Here is a 20217-nt window from a genome sequence, read left to right on the forward strand (position 1 = left end):
TAATGACGTCACTATGTAAACAACATAGAGGTATAAATAATTAATTAGGTAATACCAAATATGGAGGTATCCAAAAGTATGTTAATTAGAACAGGTTAGAAGGAACGACGAATCAGAATACGATCCTGGTATCCAGTTCTATGCAAATGAGTTGAAGGAGGTTACGTGAACATGTAAACTTATGCGACTCTTGTGTATACCGACCTCTGTGATCCCACCTAAAATATCAAATGAAGCGTCCTTTGCGGGGATTTTAAACTGCATTTCATCACCTGTGTTACACGTAGACAATAGAATGGTGAAAGTTTACAACACAATACAACATAATATTTTTTAAGCGGCTTTGATGCACCCAATTGGGCAGTCATAACACTAGTTTGGTGCGCCGGGGACCCAGTCATGGCCGACTAAATTCTGAGCATCACTTAGCTCGTGGGATTTGTCTATAGAGGTTCGCCAAACGCCAAGAGTTTCTAGAATGCGGTCAAAATAAGAAACTTTTTAATGCAAATTTATTGCACATTCTAGGGAAGCGTGGTTACCTTTTTGAAATAGTCGAGTGGGAGGGTTTTCAATGAAATTATTTTTGTGTCAAAACCAGTGGCGTAGCGCGGGTCATCCGATTGGGGGGAGGGGGCACCGGGTCTGATGGGGGGGGGCACAAGCCGTTTTTTGGCCATTTTCCTATGGGTTTAAAAAAATTTCAGATCGATGCCCCCTCCTCCCGTCCCCCTATGACGCTACGCCACTGGTCAAAACTGGAGGAGTGCCACATACCCTACAAAACACAACTGAAGTGAGCCCTCTCTCTTAAAAGCACATTTTCGCCACAATAGTGGCTTGTTGATTAATATTAGATAAAGCAGTTTGGCGAATTGAACATCAATTCTATGATTGTCCGCCAACGCCGCCCTTCCCCAAACTTGTTACATACATTAACCCTAACGTCCAAAGGGATTTTTGGCGACTGGGAGGGAAAGAATGTAGGAATAGAAAGAGATAAAACAAACAAAAGCGGTTGTTTGCTCTGTGTGGGTTTCGAACCCGTGACCCCTCGCATGCCAAGCACTAGGACGTCGACACTTAGCCACGCGTCTTTTCGCTGGCCGGGCCACCGGCCATTAATAACTTACAAAATGCCAATTTATGCGTTATTCGCGCGATTCTGTCACAAATTACATCATATTTCACTATTTGTACCATTGATTTATTCTGTCACCAAGAGGTATTGGATTCACTATGCTTTCAATTTTTTCCAACCCCATCCACCAAATCCATGAATTTCCACAAGAAATGTACGCTACTGAAAAAACACGAAATAGTTGTGTTCAAGACTTAATTGCCCTTGGCATAATCTAGACTCTCCCTCAGACCCGTGGATAACGACTGGTAATGTAGACTATATCATTATTAATTAACCCAAAATACAGGCGGCGAGTGGCATGATAGAGCCGGCAACATATCATATTACTTTAGGTTTTGTCGTAGGTCTATGTATTGCTCCATTACCCAAAGACGGAATCGAGACTGTGGGAAAGTCTAGGCATAATCAAGTACACCTTTTCTAAACCTTGTAAGGCAAAGATAAGAAACTGTAATTAGAACTCACATCGTAATGTATAAAAAGTATATTTTATTGCACCTTCTTTACCAATTATTTAAATGCACTATAATACAGTTCATGTACATAATAAAATATAGTCATTGCAATTTTGCTTTTTTTAATACAAGTTTAAAATGTATAACAATACCAATCTTTTTTCACAAAAGCAAAGAATATGTGATTGATTGTAATTTTGAATCCTGATATAATTTTTGAATACAATGAACTCGGTTTTGAAAACTTTAAGTTTTGAATACAAATGCAAGAATTTTGAATACAATGAAAATTTGAATACATATTGCATTGGTATTTGGTTTAAAATGGGGTGAGTTGACTTTTTTAAAACAATACATTGAGTCGTTACAAACATTGAATACACTGTTTTGAATACACTGATATTTGATACAATTATGAAGATTTGCATACATGAGTTTCTGATGGAAAAAGGAATTTGATTGTGAATGCAGTTATACGGGAAGTGTCATTACTTACAAGTCAAAGTGGTTCTTTCGGGTTCAGAATTCCACTTCATCATCGCATCAATTCAATCGTAAGATGCATATACAGTGCGCAAAATAATTAAGGTAACATTCATCCCTGTTTATTCTAAACAAAGACAGATGTGTCATAATTGGAATCAGCAGCCAATTGCTGCATCTTTTAGCTCGGATTAAAGACCCCATTTTTAAAAATCGTTCAAGAAATAAAGACACGATTAAAATCCCCATGAAAGGTGCATGCCCTTTTGAGTTGTACATAAAGCGTTATTTTGATTCCATTGATTAGCACATAAAAGTGAAAATTTTGATTTCGTTCCTTTCGTAGGTTTGTGATCCGATCAAGCAAAATCAGTCGGAACACGGAAATATTGATTTTGACATATAGCCAAACAAAGGAAATATTTCCTTTTCTTTCCTGTTGTTTTGGTAAAAAAACCCAATTGGCCATATCGTTGAAACTTGTTGTTCAATTTCAATGGGATTTTCTGCAAAATGCAGCTTTGTAAATGCTTTTTACTATCCTATAAGAAAATGAAAATTAAATATATCTGAGTTCCGAATGATTTTGCTTGATCGCATCATATTTAAACAAATAAAGTCTTAAATCAGAGCTAAAGCGCTACAGGGCTGGATATAACTGGTACCTTATTTTTTGAGCACTGTACTTCAACTTCCAAATCACATCTGCACTGTCATTGTAAACATACGAAAACGTATGTTACAACCTCAGACATTATATGGTCTTTTCCCATGTTGAGCTTCGCCATGTGTAAAGCGAGTTTTACCATACTCTTTGGTCGGTTGGCTGGTTGGTTGGTACATCATCTCATAAGCTTAATTTCCCAGTAAAATATAGAAACACACATACTCAAATTGCAACAAACTGATTTGATAATCATGATAATATATAATGTAGATCTGAAAGTAGATCTGGAAGAGCCATGCCAGTCTGTCATTGAACTTTGTCACAGGTGATTATGATCAACTCATCGTTAATGTCATATAATGTGTCCTATTGTTGAGAATACAGTAATAGTCAAATCATCATCAGTGTCTTATGTCTACCATCATCATCAAGTACACCTTTTGCCCAGTTACCGGGTTCAACAATACAGATACATGGGTGGCACACTGCACATCTATATTGATAAATCGGTGACATTTTTATGTGCTTAGAAAATACAATTACCCCATTAATATAGATTCATCTTCAGATGAGCACCTGCATGATGGCATACATATTAACACTTGATGTTTCATTAATACACAAATCACTTCATGATTTTCTCTTGATTTTGGTCATAATATTTATAATGCCAATCGTAGATGTCGGGATCCTCTTTGGGTTTCTTCACTTCATCCAGAAGAGTTGCTTCTTCACAAGCTTCTTCTATAATGCCCTCACAAAGAGAACAAATACCGGCAATTTCTTGAAAACACTCGAAGCAATAGCGGCCAGGACATTTATGCGTTGCACACTGTTTGTATGTATCGTGTTCGTCTTCACTGGCACAGCCTAAGCAAATGCGTTTTTCCATTCCAAATAGTTTGAAAAATCTTTGCGAACGTGGGTAGCGAATAGCTAAATATGCCATGAAGCTTACCTGTCGAGAAGCTTCAAGTTCATGCTGATGCTGTTTAACTTTATCCTGGAGGAAATTAGCAAGGCTTTGTCTTTTATGCAGTGTGTGGTTGTACAAATAATAAAGCCTTTCAAGTTCTCTTTCAGGATAGAAGAAAGCGGCAATGCGCCTTCGAAGACGCAGTGCGTAAGCTTGGAAAAGTACGGTTAAGATTGCAATAAGATATAAAGAGCCAATAGCAATTGAGAGATACTCATTCGGTTGGGTTGGTTTTGGAAGACATAAATTCGAGTCGATAGTGGAATTGAACTTACTAGCAGCTTCAAAGCTCTCGATGAAAGTTCTCTGGATGAAAGTGGCAACTGCGCCATTACCTTTGACGTTGATTTCCGTAGCGTGTTCTGCTGAAACTTCACTCTTCACTTGGCCGTGGCGAGTTATCAACGCCAGCAAAGCAAAGAGAGCATAATCGATGAGGATAAGCAAACCAGCGATTAACGAATGCATAATAACCGTAAGTAGCCCTAATTTGAATAGTCCTTTTTCTGGCTTACTCAATGAGAACTGTGTCAAATCGATCAATCGAACTTTTTCTGATTTCTTCAATGGCAACAATGAAGGCCTTCCTTGTTCCTTCCGTTTTGCATCCAGTTTCTTAAACTCTTTTGTGACATAGAAATTATCAAACCGATCTTTAGTGCGGTATTTCATGTGATATTGATACGATTGAAAGCATAACCACAACACGGACAGAGCCAACAATTTATTTGCTATTGAGAAAGCCAAATCCATGTATTCGATCTTTTCATCAAGTTCTTTTTCAACTGCTTCTTGTACGGATGCAAAAGATCGACTGGTGTTCATTCTTTCCGCCCAGTATAAACTGAAGTCCACGTCGACCTCAAATGACGATCGCATATCTTGTAGCGCCTGCAATGTTCTCCGAGCTGCATCATCGACCCACTGATCCATCAATGCCGGTGCTTCACAGAGACCTTCTACACGTAACAGTTTACAAGCACCTCCCAGATTCACTACCTCACAGATGGCCTCTACAGATATAAGAAAGGAAAGAAATCGAAATAAATTACTGTGCAATACTATGGGTGGACACCATAAACCTACGCAGACACTATTTGTTTGCTTTCTTAGGAAAGAAATCGAGATATTGTTTTCGTTTTCTTCTGTCTGTTCGTGTGATTGTCGAAATATACTGTTCCACTACACTAAAATAATATCTCGATTTCTTTCCTAAGAAAGTAAATTATATTCGACCATTTCATTATTTATTAAAGACAGTTAAAATGTGGCACTTTGGGTGTCAGAAATATTTCATTTACACTTTTAATTCTCGCAAAATACGGTAATCAAGAGTGTCATTTTACCCCCTCATTGTTCATGAACTGCCAATCAAAGAATGGTCTATATATACGATTGCCGCGCCCCATTCGAGGCCAGACGTTTGGTTAGATCCTGACAGTACTTTGCAGTAATTTTACCTATATTTGATCCTTTAAATGCTTTCGATGCCGATAATTCTCGTTTGCAGTCTCTGTAAGCTTGATTTAGGCTGTTCGTGCAGTCTAGATATGCCCCTGTTATCACTTGCCGACAACGACGACTCGCTTCAGATAACACATCGGACGCCGCCTACAACAGGAAAAAATAATACAATTTTGATAACGGTTAGAACGCGTTACAAAAAAATTAATGAAACGAAGTTTTACAATAGTAAAAAATAGGTTATTATGCTTTACTCAAACATTACATTTTTAGATCTTTATTTAAAAAAGAAAATGGAATCTATTCGTTTAGTTTTCAGTCGTTCTTTATCTGTCACTGAACAACGCCAAATATGGAAAGTAAGACCTTTGACCTTTGTACAACAGCATGATGTGATATAATGAGAAATTGTAAATGTTAAGAAATCACATATCTTACAACTGTCAATATAATTTGGATCTGTATAAATGCCTACAGTTGATTCATTTGTTGGATCCGGGTAAACTCAGTAGATGAGATTCTTAGTATCTGATCCAGAAGGTTCACTTGTGTACGTTTCAGCAACACCTGCTGTCTTTATCAACACTTGATGGTTTATCCTTCATAATAGGTGAAACAGGTAGAAAGTTTGGCACGTGACTTGAAGAACACAGAAGTGAGGCATAGAAAATAAGCAAAACGGTAACCACCAGAGCAGGTAGAAAGGAATTGCTAACAAATGCGCACAAATCGGCCATTACTGACCATGTCGTCGACAGAATCAAAAGAGAAGGGGCTCCATCATGAATAGAGACGAATGACAGTACAAACTATCTCACATATTTGATGAGTTTCTGAAACAGGGATCTAAAAAATCCCTTGGAGGAAAACCAACTGGAAACGCCAAGGAACTACTTCTAGCGTCGGTAAATAGCAGTCACTACCATTAAGTGTTGATAAAGACAACCTGTGTTGTTAAAACGTACACAAGTAAGTGAACATTCTGGATCAGATACTAAGAACCTTATCTACTGTGTTTACTCTACCGATCCTGATGAATTTGTTCAATCATGGATCTGGGTAAGCTTTTGAACATTGAACGTATCCATTTTGAATTAAGGGATCTAAAATGAGCGTTTATTGCGTTTCGACAGTATTTTTTGAGGGACATGAGAGCACCTCAGACCTATCGAATTGCATTCTGAATACGAAGCATGTCTTTCTGATATCAAATAATTTTCATTTTTTGAAAATCACAATATAATACCAATTTTATGACAAATTATAAAAATTTGATATTTTTCAAATTTTTGATATATAACAGTCCTCGAAGTAAATTATATAAATCTAATGATATATTCTTAAAGTGTATGTAGCAGGGAGGAAAAGCCGACGGTCAATTGAAAATTTTGACCTTTCATATTGAAGATATAGATTTTTTTCCCAAAAGACCTAATTTTTTTGGTGTTTTGGGAAAAAATCCATATCTTCAATACAAAAGGTCAAAATTTTCAATTGATCGTCGGCATTTCATCCCACCTACATACTCGTTAAGTATAAATCATCAGATTTATAAAGTTTACTTCGAGTACTGTTAAATATCAAAAATATCAATTTTAATGATTTGCCATAAAATGTGTATTAAATTGCGAATTTCAAAAACCAAAATTATTTGATATCAGAATGACATTCTTCGTATTCAGAATGCAATTGATATGTCTGATGTGCTCTAATGTCCCAAAATAAATACTGTCCAAACGTTCATACCCCACCCCTTAAACAAATCGGAAAGCTTTCTTCCGCCATAGGGAGATAATGCGATTAACCACAACAGCCATTGTGCTGGGATGTTATTATTATGCAATACTTCGACTGTTCGATAGTTAGCACTGTTTTGATAAAAACACTAAAAATGTACTTAAAACACAGAATACGTCGTGGCAGGTCTTCACACACAACGAGAATACACACATACTAAAGGAAAAACAAAGAAATGGTACAAAAACAAACTAACCGAAAGAATAACAACAAAACAATGGCAACATTAAAAAACCAATCCCAAAATGGTGACATTTTAAAACAAAAGTAAAATTGTAATGTTTTGAAAAGCAACAATGTCAATCCACAAAACAAAACAGGACAAGACATAGAATTTTTCTCACACGTTCAATAATTGGCATCATATCAAGCAAACTACCGTAAAACCTCGTCTACAAGCATATAGAGTGCTTCTGATGAAAGCTCAATTAATCCAGGCGCCATTATGGAATTTGAGCAAATAAATTACAGATCCAAGCATAAATACAAACAAGTATTATTGTAAGGCCATTTCTTGTATTGGTATATTTACGCATGTATCGTCTTAATTAAGCTTTCATCAAAAACACCATATATGCTTGTAGACGAGGTTTTACGGTATGTTATCATGTCATGTATGTTGAAAAAGAGGTGATATGAAATACTTAATATTATCTCCTGATAATTAAAAAAAAATACTGATTTTCAAGTTCAATGGTCAACTTTGAAATGAAGACTACAGTCAGTCTACTGAAGTACAAAGTACCGACGCGGACGCACACATTATGCCGACTTTGAAGGCACGTATACCTCAGCAGAGATGCAGCACTGCGCACTGTTTACGCGCTGTACACGCGCGCGTTGTCACTTTGTACTTCAGAGTGGACAAACTGTAAGCTTAGTTTTGTTTAAATATTTACAAATGACAAAAATGCATTGAAACTGGAAGCCACTTGCTGAAATTAACATCTGTGGATAAGTAACTCGAAATACAGAAAACAAGTAACGATCGTAGCTTTGACCGCAGATATTTAAAACTATTTCTTTAGTTCACTTCGTGACAATTTCGTGAGACCACGACGTCAATATAATATCTATATTCTATCGAGCCAAGTGGCGGCGCCACGGGACAGGAACTTGGGAGACATACCCCCTTCCGCTGCCCCAGGATTCAGAAATGGCCCTAAATTGTCCAATTTTAGGCATATGTTCATATTTTTGCCACATAGTTCACTCCCTTGTCCTTCTGATGCCACTACTGTTCGGTTATCAACCCCTTCTGCGGGTCCGGGGCAGGTCCTGGCAGCCATATCAATACATTAATAACATATGGTAAAAATAGGAAAATAAGCCAATTTGAACATACACTTTATCATGTCAATTTATTGCTGATTATTCTGTATCAAAAGTACAATATTTTGCTGACATAAACATAAAGAAATTAAAACTATATTGTTGCATACAAAAACTATATTGTTGCATACAAAACATTATTTAGAAGTTCTTACATGAGGTACTGTATAAAATTATGTGTATCAAAAAGATAAAGGTACTGCTCAGCCTTTGGTTTGCTAAAATATTACTTATATTTTTAATAGTACTATGTTAAAATTATTAGTACTCTTTGCTTTGCTGTTTGTATAGTTGCCTTTACTTATATTAGTGTTGTTCTGTTTCTGAGTAAGGCTTAGGCACAACATCTTTTTGGTCCTATAGCGCTCTCGGTACCCGAAGAGGTAACGATGATACTTTTAACCGTACCCTGAACATTTGTACAGTGCATTTGTTTTTTAAATGAAAAACAATAACACTATGTAACTGTTAATTATTATGCTTGATACAATGTATTACAATCTCCAGGGAGCGATGTTAAAAGTCATCGGTACCTAACCGGGCACCGATAGTTCTATAGGACCAAATTGGATGTGGTGCCTTAAGTATTATTATTTAGAGGTTCCAAAGAATATATATGCTGTTGTTTGTTATCAAACTTTATGTATATATTTTGTATTCCTTGTATACTATAACTCTATGGTAATGGTCCGTTCAAACCAATTATAATAAATTATTATAGAAAGGGTACTACTGGTTCTTCGTAGTAAACACGGTTGTTTGTATTCAGTGTCCACGTATCATTAATATCAGATGTGTTTGTTCTGATTCACGAGCTCTATATCCTAGCGTGAAACCTATTGGTTCCTTACACATTATTTCTTTATGTGGTACTCGTATATCAGCGTGAGGTGAGCAACATGATGAAATTAAATGTACGGCGTGAACTTCGGAATACCTTTTTCAGTCTTTAAGCAAGAAAATGATAATAATTAGAACCGCGATTCACTGCTTTCTTCAATAGTTTCGTAAATGTCTTCAAAACCTTCACCACAAATTGTGCATGTATTATTTGTTACTTTCAGACACTCGTCGCAATAACGTCCCGCGCACTTGTTGCTTCCACATTGCTTGAAGGTGCCATCATCATCACTGTCACATCCAAAACACAACTTCTGCTCTTTGGAAATATGCAGGATCTTGAAGATCTTCTTGCAGATTGGATAACGGTCTGCCAGATAAACACGAATGCTGACTTGTTGTGTTGCATCATGTTCTTTTTTCTTCTGTTTTATTATATCCTTCAGAAACTTGAATAACGTTTGACGTTTCTTTAGTGTGTCGTTGTAGATAAAATAAAGCCGTTCCAGCTCGCGCTCTGGGTAGAAATATGCAGCAACACGTCGCCGTAATCTGAGTGCATATGCTTGAAATAGTACCATGAATATTGCTATTAAGTAGCAGATACCTATACCGGCCGCCAATACGGGATTCGGTGCTTTACCATTTGGCAGACATTGGGTGTTATCATAAGATATATCGAAGCTGTTATCTAAATCGAACGAGAATGCTTCACGAATGAAATTAGATAATGCACTGTCTCCAGAAATTTCTAGCGTCACCCCACTTTCTCCTGATAAATCCACTTGTATGGAGCCATGTTTTCGTATAACTAGCAATAACCAATACAAGCCGTAATCGACCAGAATAAGAATGGTTGCAATGCAGATGTGCGCCATAAGATTAACCAAACCAAGTTTAAATAACCCTTTTTCAGGCTTACTGAGTCTCAATGACGTGACATCAATCAAGCGCACTTTTTCGGATTTTTTCAAAGGTAACAATGTCTTTTTACCCCTCTCTTTTCTTTTCATATCTAATTCCTTAAATTGTTCAGTGATATAAAAGTTATCAAATTTATCCTTGGTACGATATGCTGTATGATACATGTAAGATCTATATAGGAGATAAACTACCGACAGAGCGACTAATTTGTCGAGAATTGAGAATATATAGTAAATGATTTCAAGGCCATAATCAATGTCTTCTTCAATAGCTTCTTGAATGCTTTCAAACGTGTTACTTTGGTTGCCTCGCTGCTCAAAATATGGTAAGAAGTCGATATCTGTTTTAAACTGATCGTAGACCTGGTTGATTTCAGCGTTTAGTAGATCTACAGTGTCCACCAAGAACGCGGGAACCTGACAAAGGGCCGTAGCACCGGTAGCATAGCCATTGCATAAGGCGTTTGTAATCTTTGCTAACTCGCTGAATAGGTCACACACAGTATCTGAAACAAATAGAAAGGAGCGTGTTAGTAGAAAACGGAACAAAATAATACTTCTTCTATTGAGCAAGAATAACTTTCTGTGCCTTAAAAATAGGCCCATGACATCTTCTTCGACATTTCTTTAAAAAGGCATCACGTCGAGTAAGATCCTATAGCACTCCCGGTGCCCGGGAAGGCATTTTAATCGTATCTTGGGGATGTAATAAATGGTATCGAGCATAATAATTAACATTTGCATAGTGTTATCGTGTTCCATTTAAATATAAAAAGCAGGGCAAATGCTCAGGGTACGTTAGGAAGAGCTATAGAGGTTATCCGTGTTCTATAAGTTGCATATCCTATCAGCGACTACTATATCTTGTTTAGGACTTTCAAAAGAAGAACCTGCATTGTGCAACAGTGAGCGTGTTTATAGTGAGCCAGATTATCCGGTATTTAGAGTATAAGTACATCTTATACGGTATTGGTCGCCACTATAAACAGACCAATAGCGCTATTTGCCGCACATATTATACGGAACTGATATCCTTCGATATCGATGGATATTGCAGTATATTCATTCCGTATACGGCCACTATAAACAGACAGGGATTAACGATACCGTTATTCAAGGAAGTGGAACAGGGTTGTATAACTCTCCCAGCTCAAATTTATCACTGTAATAACACATCACCTACAAATATGGTACAGTACTGTAGCAATAATGTTAAAAAATAGGCCGGTATCGTTGCGACGGCAAACTATTTGAAACTGTGAAAATATTTGTGCCTCCCACATTGCATTGCGGTGACCTCGAACACGCCGAGTTCAACCACCTCGGATTCAGAATAGCGCTATTGGTTGCCACTATAAACAGCCGAGATAACGGATAAGTCACATTCCATCCTAATCCCATATGCGTATAAGGATACCGTATAAATACCGTACACCACTATAGACGAATCCAACGAGCCAAGTCATGGTCAGGATTTGGTCGGCCATGACGGGTCCCCGCATGCACCAAACTGGTGTAGTGACTGCCCAATTGGGTGGATTAAAGACGCTTAAAATTCGATGTTAGATTCTTTTGTGTTGTACACTGTCATTATTCTTTTGTCTACGTGTAACACAGGTGATAGAATGCAGTTTAGAATACCCTCCAAGGCCGCATCATTTCACATTTTAGGTGAGATGGAGCCGACGGGGACCCAACTTTGGCAGCCATTAAGGTGTAGGAATGCGTGCAATTGGATTCGTCTATACAACCATGACTGCTTCAAAATAGCCCGCCAAAGTCACGCAGGTAACTTCGAGGTCGTACAATGAATTGGTTTGAATGAAGAATACTACGGGAATCAGCGCCTTTTGTTAGAAGTCACGCATGAGTAAAGTGGATAACCTCTATAGGTACAAGGTACCTATCAAGCTGATCACTCGCACCTGTAAGATTAGTATATTTGAAAGGAGCGGTATTGTATTCAATCTATGATTGCAGACATACACAGGTGATGAGTACAACCTGTTTGTAGTGCAGCGCGATACATTCAAAAATTGTTTTACCCCATTGCTATGGTAGTTTTATTCCGATTATTCCGTCACTTTGACAGCGAATTGAATGCCAATCGTTCAGCACGTATCATTTTGAACAAGATTCGATCACAAGTTTGACGTCGCGCGCGTATACGCTTGAGTTAACATTTTGAATGGGGATACAAAAGTTGGTATTTTCTTCTTGATATAATAGAGGCCCTGCATGCTTTTATTGATTAGCTCCAAACAAAGGATTTGAACTGGTATCCTTAATGGCGCAGTGCAGTTCATTCAATCAAATGTTGTCATCAACATATTTGATCGTAGTGTATTTGTTATGTGTGCGAACTGTCGCGGTAGATTGCAATCATGCTTTTGTTGAATGCATTTGAGCAGTCCGCCTCTATACAAATACGTTATAGAATAAACAACAGAGGTTGTGCATATGACGTATCATACCGTAAATATGGCGAACTACTCAAATGCATTCAACAAAAGCACATAACAAATACACTACGATCAAATAGGTTGATGACAACATTTGATTGAATGCACTGCACTGCGCCATGATTACGATGAAGGACACCGGTTCAAATCCTTTGTTTGGAGCCAACCGGGCCCATTGAAAGGAATAATTTAGTAGATATATAGCTGCTGCAAATTCAATTCCCGAGATATGGACTTCATTAGCTGAATTTCGTTCCTACAAAATGCTAGGCTTGTTTTTATGATTTTAATTAATTTTTAATGCCGATTCTAAATATGTACATGAAAATTTACAATTCTAAAATTTTGGAATTGAAAAAAGAAATTCACAAAACTGCAGTCAACACCTGCGTGGAGAGAGTTAAAAAAGTTGGGGGTGAAGTTGTTCATGCACATTCATAACAAGTTTATTCTTACCGAGCGTATTGCCGACTTGCCTTCTGCAGTCTGCTCTTAATTCGATAAGCTCATCGGACGTGGCGCTAGTGCAGTCTTCTCTTGCCTCCGTCTCTATGCCGGCACAATCTCCAAAGGCATCTATAACGCCTTTCTTGAACTCCTGAAAAGAAATCAACGGTTGAAAACCCTTATAATAATTGCATTTTAAGATAATCAAAAGATCGGGGCAAATTAATCTTAAGAGTATAAAGCAAGTGCGAAGGTATTTAAGGGCACGATGTAGTTCAAGAAAGTGGCATGCTTATGTTTGAAACTCGGGTTTGGACACACCAAGTAATTTATGATTCAAGTAAGGCATCCACAACAAGCAATGTCAAAATAAACATAATTTAAAGCCATAATGTACGATCTTATAATATGAAATTGGTTAATTTTTTTCAAACCTGACTTTTTTGCATATTTGTAATGTTTACACATGTCCCAACTTGCACCTAAATGGAATCGGCCAAATTTGTTGTCTTTGTAGGTCAACAGAGCAAAGTTCGACATTATTATCATATTTTAAAAATTGTGATAATATGTCCTCCCATAGAACTGCATGTTAAATGGTCAAAATAACCAGTTGGGTTTCTTTCACTTCACCTTGTTATTTCAACTTAAAATGGACAGCAACCATTCCCAGCAGTTATTATTATTATTATTGCAACATTTTGAATAAAGAATAACAACATTAAAATTTGACGGAAATCGTACATTAAGGCTTTAATTAATGAGCTATTCAGCAATATGACAGATCACATGCATTTGGATGAAAAAGTTGATGTAATAAATCAGTACTTTTCTTAATAAAACTATAAACTATATCTCTTTCTCATTGGATTTTAGAACAATAGAACCATAGTGAAAAGAGATATTGTGCAACTTTTTCTGAAGTTTTAATGCTCTGCGTGCTAGCCATAGGTTTCAACATAAAAAGTCCAAGTTTTGAGATATTTTCTCAAAATATCAAGAGCTACCTTAAGAACCGCCAAACCAATACTAGGCTTATTTGTACTCATATTAATGCATTTTTTATGCTGAATCCATATATGGTTATGGCAATTAATAATTCTGATTGTTTATTATTTTTAAAACACAAAATTCTCAAAACAAAATGAAATCTGTCGTCTGCAGTCGATACCCGCGTGGACAGATCAAAACCAAGGTACATACAAATCATGCTGCTCAAGTTTGACCATGCATGAGGGTACATTCATGACGTCATGCAATTCAATCGTACATGCCAACTAACCTGTCACGTGTTACTATCTGCTCATCTTCACGTACAGCGCAAAGGATGACGGGATACATTTTATCCGATATGATATGAGTGTGATAATATTAAAACATTAACCGTTTTCTGTTTCACAAGTATACCAATTTCATATAAAATGACGTTTTCATTTATAACAAAATTAGAGCACTTACGAACTTTACGGTTTTATGTGTTTGCCAAATCGACATTTTGAAATACAGGTGTGTGTATGGGGGAGGGTGTTTGCATATGCGTATGTTTTTACCGGTAAACGTGGACGTTTTTATGAAACTTTACATTTCAACCGTGGACGTTACTGCAGGCGGGGACCGTGCCCGTTTAGCTGAAATGTGCAATGACTGCAAATATCCTAATAATTTATATTGAGAGTGCGTCCCCATATTGAGAGTATGTCCCCTATTATTGATATAAAAATCATTCCCTGGTTGATATGTTAATATCCTAACAGGCGCAGAAAGTCAGAAACAAAACACATCCCGTTTGCCGGCAAATACCTGTAGGTGCGGTGGGAAGGTGTGTGTGTTTTCATGTAACAAAATTAATAAGAAACACAAGATACAACATTACATTGACATTGAAAACCAATACACGGACGCGAAAACAAATTTTGACATGAGCTTAACACTCACTCATTTTGGTCCACATGGTTGCAAATAATAAAGAATAAAGAAAAATACCATCATAATTATTTTAACATAATAATAGTATTACGTTATAATTAGTGTTTAAGGGTTTCAATTGATAAGATTTAAGTCTCTATTGTCAATCAATCTTTCAAAGTATTTATTATGAATAACCTGTAGGTATTCTTTTCAATGGTGCCTACACATCATTTCATATTAAATTTTGCGAAGCCATTAAACCGTTACTTACGTTAAGTCCTCCTTGAACCGCGTCAAGTCCATTTTCAATCGGTTGAAATACTCCTTGAACCCCGTCTGCTAAGTCTTGTAGGTTAGTGACAGTCTTTTCTAGGTTCTTTACGTATTGATCAAATACTTCCGCAGCTACTTCCTTTATCTGTTGGCTTTGGTTGTATGCAAGCTGTAATGTCAGGCAATGGACAAGCAAAATACATTTTCAATGGTGTCAATTTATGGTATTCTTAATGACATTTTGATGTTAAAGGTCCGTAACCTGATCGACAGCCACATCCCCACCCGGATTTTCCTCATTGTTTATACGTTTTTGCTATCATATAATCGATCATATTTATCTCATTACCATCCTGAAATTTGACTCTCAAAATCGATGCATTTCCAAAGAAATCGTGACAACACAATCGATTTGTGGTAACCAATTTATAAAATTTCACACGCCCCCTAGAAATTCTGGGTAGCGGTCAGAAATTTTACTTCAATGAAATTGGGACATGTACAAACATCTTCCTATCAGCTACATCTTCTTTGATGTGATATGATACTTTTTCGCGGGGAAAGTCACGTTGCATGAACCACGTGACCACCGTACAAAACTGTCAATTCAACGTCCACCGTGCGTATACTCCGTGTGTTTGTATCAAAGATGAAAAACGCAATCTCTTTTTTATACGGCCTATCTCCCGCGCATTTCAATCGACAATCTGCACGTATGAACCACACGTATAAACCACACGTATGAATGAAGTCAAATGTTCACACCTCACTGTTGCTTTATTATAGTAATTTCTTACAAACAAAACATCATATTAATAGTTAGACTTTCCTCCGTATGTTCAATACCCTTGAATGAATTTTATAATATTATAAAACAGACAGATTTTGTGCATTTTCTACGTTGTCTACACGTTGATTTCGTACGTGTAGAAACGTCAATGCTGGCTAAGTAATCGACCTCGCTCCGTCACTGGAGAGTGATTTTGAATAGATAGACGGGCGTACGCGATCACGGCGTTTGGAAATCGCAACCTCTCTACTAATTTACTGATCCTTACCTCTGCACTGCAACTCATGGAGGTTGACACTTCATTGGCATTGATGAAGATGTTATTGATTGGTCCATTGAGAAGCAATGCCACCACAATGGCTAAGAATGCAGCTCTTCCACGTTGTGTGCATAGGGTTGGGACCATCAACAAAGCCACGCATCTTCCTCTCACTGTAACAAAATACTAATATTATGACTAAGGCATATATCTATATGGTTTAGTCCTAAAACGCTAAAATGCTCGCCTGCTTTGTTGCTTCATATTTTGTATAGGTAAAATGCATAAAATAACACGGGTTATGAAGAGAAATTTCCGGGCGCCGAAATTGTCGAGTGCAATGACGTCCCAGTAATACAATGAAGGCTGACGACAATTGAGCACGAATAACCATTACGTCATTGCACTTATACAATTTCAGCGCGGGAATTTTGAATATCGCGTGTTGAGAGCCGACTGTTTTTATTCGTTTTTATGATCAATATGAGTTTGTTTTAAATAAAACCATGTGATTCGTGCTTGATAATTATTTTTCTAATATATAAGGCATAATGTTAAGATTTCCGGAGACTCCCTTTAAGTATGTAAGTTTACTTTTGTTTGTGCCAGACCAAATTCAGTAAAAGTAGGCCGAATTATATTATTATCATAAATTTACTTTCTCTCTGCTCAGGCAGTAAAACATAATGAGTGCTTTTCATCTATGTAGAATTCGGCACCTTTGATTGGCGGCCATATTGGATATGTTAAGGAAGTATTAAAAAGATTTTCTCTTAAGTAGCCTCACCTGTGAATGCAAGACACACTGACATAAACACTGTGGACACAGCGGTGATAATAACGGCTGGAATAACTCCATAATCCAATCCATAATATAATCCGACCAACAAAATCACTCCCAATATAAGTCCTGTAATGATACCAGCCACCGCCTTTAATCCTTTATTTGTGCCTCGTTCACTTAGGAATAACTCATTGAGTACTTCTCTACTACCAAAGATGGATTTCATAGATTTTGTGCTTGACACTGAGCTTATATGACGCATAAGTGCTGGCCTGTGTCTTGGTGAAGATGTTGGAGAAGGTGATGAGACGTAACCGGATGATGGACTCGATGGGTCATTGGAGGAACCTGGGGTTTGAGGTTCACCCTGTGATGTAATAGAAAATAAACAAATATTATTTTAAAAGTTTTAACAGCTTGTTTTATAAATTCTAGAGTATGAAAATGTAGGTAAATAAAGCACTACGACAAATAAACAATGCTCCATACTTTACTCCTTGTTCCAGGTCCTCTCTGGCAAATTAAAAAACACCAAACAAACAAACAAAAAACACAAACACAAACATTCCAGGTGCGCCACATAAATACCTCATGGTGCAAACCCTAAACAACCAACCTACATTAAGGATTAAAATGTTCTGCAATATTTGATGTTTAGTAAATTAGTGTGAACAATTATAGAAGTAGAAATTGTAGTAAGAATGTAGATATTTTTAACGCGCATGAAAAAGAAACTTTTGGGAGGTTTGACTTGAAAACCCCATGTTTTTCATTTCGTTTGAATAGCAAAAGTATCGTACTTTTCGAAATTGGACAATAATTTTTGGTTTACAATATAATACTAGTAACTTGTAAACACGTTTGCAGTATTCTTAGCTGCTTTTGTCAGTGTTCCAAATCGTTAAGTATAAATGACCTTGTCTCCACAGTTGAACTAATAAACTGCGATATACAGGCTGGATCAAAAGGATTGTTACTCATAACTTTCCAATGATTATGGCCAAGACTTGCACATTAATATGTAACATGGTCCATCTCATAAGTAGATTATTGTTTGTAAACAGTTAAAACATTCAAAAGGATCCAAGATTCCTTTAGGGAAAAAATGGCTTTTCAATTCGCCGTAGAAGCAGTGATGTTACAGGTTTAATTATCATAGCAATGGGTTTACTCTATTGTAAATTTTGAATGTATTGCCCTGCACTAGACGTTACACCGTAGAATGATAAAGACATGGATCGCAATTCTATAGAACTTTTACACCATGTACCTTTGAAAAGAGCAGTATCATAGTCAATCTATCATTGCACACAAACACAAGTGATAAGTGCATCCTGTTTATACATGTAGTGTAGCACAGCGACAACGCCTGGTAAATAATTATATTCTAACTAAATCAATACACGTGTATCTGCTATGCACACCAATACACGTGTATTGATTTTCAGACGATAGATCTTTAGATACCGGGTTAGAAAAGGATGAATATCTCCCGTCATTTTTGGTTTGTAAAGAACCCAATTGTAAGGCTTGCACTTGAATATGTGTGTTGAAAGAGCATGATAGTCGTAAGCGTGCGTATTGACTACTGCCCTCATTCGTCAACCCTGCAGGGTTACAGAACATAGCAAGGTACTAGCGCAGTGTAGACCACTGGTAGGGGTAGTGTAAAGCAGATGACGTACCAGGCTCAGTGACATCTACAGAGGTCAGTGACCAGGCATTGTCAGGCTATAGTCTAGATCCTTGACCCATGGTCTCAAAACTATTGAATAGGTCGGAACAAAATGGCCATGTGTGGCTGTTGAAGAACTAGTGAATTCAGCATACCATGAAGATATCGGGGCGATGATACTGTGTGCAGGGCAATACATTCCTAAATAGTGTAAACCCATCGCTATGGATAATCCTGTTGCAGCACTACTTCTACGGCGAATATAAATCAAAACTTCTGGGAACCAATCATTTTGATATAACCTGTAAAGTGGCAGGCAATTACAGTGACCTAATGTATTTGGCATCTTTCGAATAAAATTTAAAGTCTTAATTTCTTCCCAAAGATAAAATTGACACAATGAACTATTTCTGTGAAACGTGGCTTAATTAAGGCGGAAACACTAAGTTGTGCAACTTGCTTTTTATATTTTACGATAAACAACATGGGATTTTTGAATTACATTAGCAGATATAGACTAATTTAAGAAATTAAGAAATAACTGAGACTTAATATTGCTAATAGAGATTTCCAAAAGTGCGTATCGAACGCCCGTCATAGGAGAGTGACATATCTTGCATCTATCGTCTAACATGCTAGCTCAGGAAATGACTGGGAAAAGTTTTGGCTGATACATGTAATAAATATTTTAGAAGATTTTTATCTGGATTTGTGAGCATTTGGTTTGGACAATTTTATAACCAGAAACTGTTGTAAGGCTGGTATGTCTGACTACCAAAATGTAAACAACCGATAAAGGTTAATTTTAATTGTACTTCTGGTACTAACAAGCTAAAAAACAGAACTTCCCTCTGCCTTATATGACAGGAAAAAACGTCGTTTTTGCTTATAATAAATATTTCACTGATTCTTTATTTTAAGTATTTGGTTTGGTCACTTTCATAAGCAGAAACAGTTGTAAGACTGGTAGGGCTGATGACCAAATTGTAACAACTCTAAACGGATATTTTGATTTTACTTAAACAAAATAATATCGGTCACTTTGACTTTTGACTGCTTATATAGTATAATATCAAACCACAAAATAAGTTGATCATTTCCTATAATGATGTACTGTATACTTCAAACGCGTTTAAATAAACTCCCGTACTGATTTGTCAAAGGCCTTTTCAAAATCGATCATAAGACCTGGAACGTTTTAAGGTTTAGACATAGTAATTAATTTAAAAAAACCCAAAAAACAACAACAGCAACAAAAAACCCAACATTGTAACCAGGGATGCTGTACGCAAGAGAGCAGAATAACCAAACACCTATGTTTATTATCATGTAACATGTGAAACAACCTATGTCATGGTGTGTTGTAGAGTAGTATAATTATTAAAGCATTGCGCTTAAATCAAGTCTTCTTCAACATTATCGTAAAACGATTGAGACATGTTTGTTTTCCATTGACACGCGTTTAAATAAACTCCCGTTCTGATTTGTCAAAGGCCTTTTCAAAATCGATCATAAGACCTGGAACTTTTTAAGGTTTA

The 20217-nt window shown here is 36.8% G+C and overlaps 1 protein-coding gene across 2 annotated transcripts in view; it reads right to left on the reverse strand.

The window, feature by feature from the left end:
* Positions 1 to 1613: 1613 nt before the first annotated feature.
* Positions 1614 to 20217, reverse strand: part of LOC140164690 (uncharacterized) — a 49355-nt gene continuing 30751 nt past the window's right edge. The window contains exons 5-9 of one of the 2 annotated variants that reach the window (XM_072188045.1): positions 17008 to 17371; positions 16230 to 16393; positions 15170 to 15340; positions 5186 to 5336; positions 1614 to 4738 (exon numbers count right to left, since the gene is read on the reverse strand). In XM_072188045.1, the coding sequence (XP_072044146.1) occupies positions 3375 to 4738; positions 5186 to 5336; positions 15170 to 15340; positions 16230 to 16393; positions 17008 to 17371 (2214 nt within the window). In that variant the 3' untranslated portion in view covers positions 1614 to 3374. Of the gene's footprint in view, positions 4739 to 5185; positions 5337 to 8330; positions 10588 to 12999; positions 13142 to 15169; positions 15341 to 16229; positions 16394 to 17007; positions 17372 to 20217 lie in introns of those variants that run through there. The other variant, XM_072188046.1, reaches the window with a different exon arrangement.

The sequence above is a fragment of the Amphiura filiformis genome, chromosome 11 (assembly GCF_039555335.1).
Source record: "Amphiura filiformis chromosome 11, Afil_fr2py, whole genome shotgun sequence".
In the NCBI taxonomy this organism is placed as follows: domain Eukaryota; kingdom Metazoa; phylum Echinodermata; class Ophiuroidea; order Amphilepidida; family Amphiuridae; genus Amphiura; species Amphiura filiformis.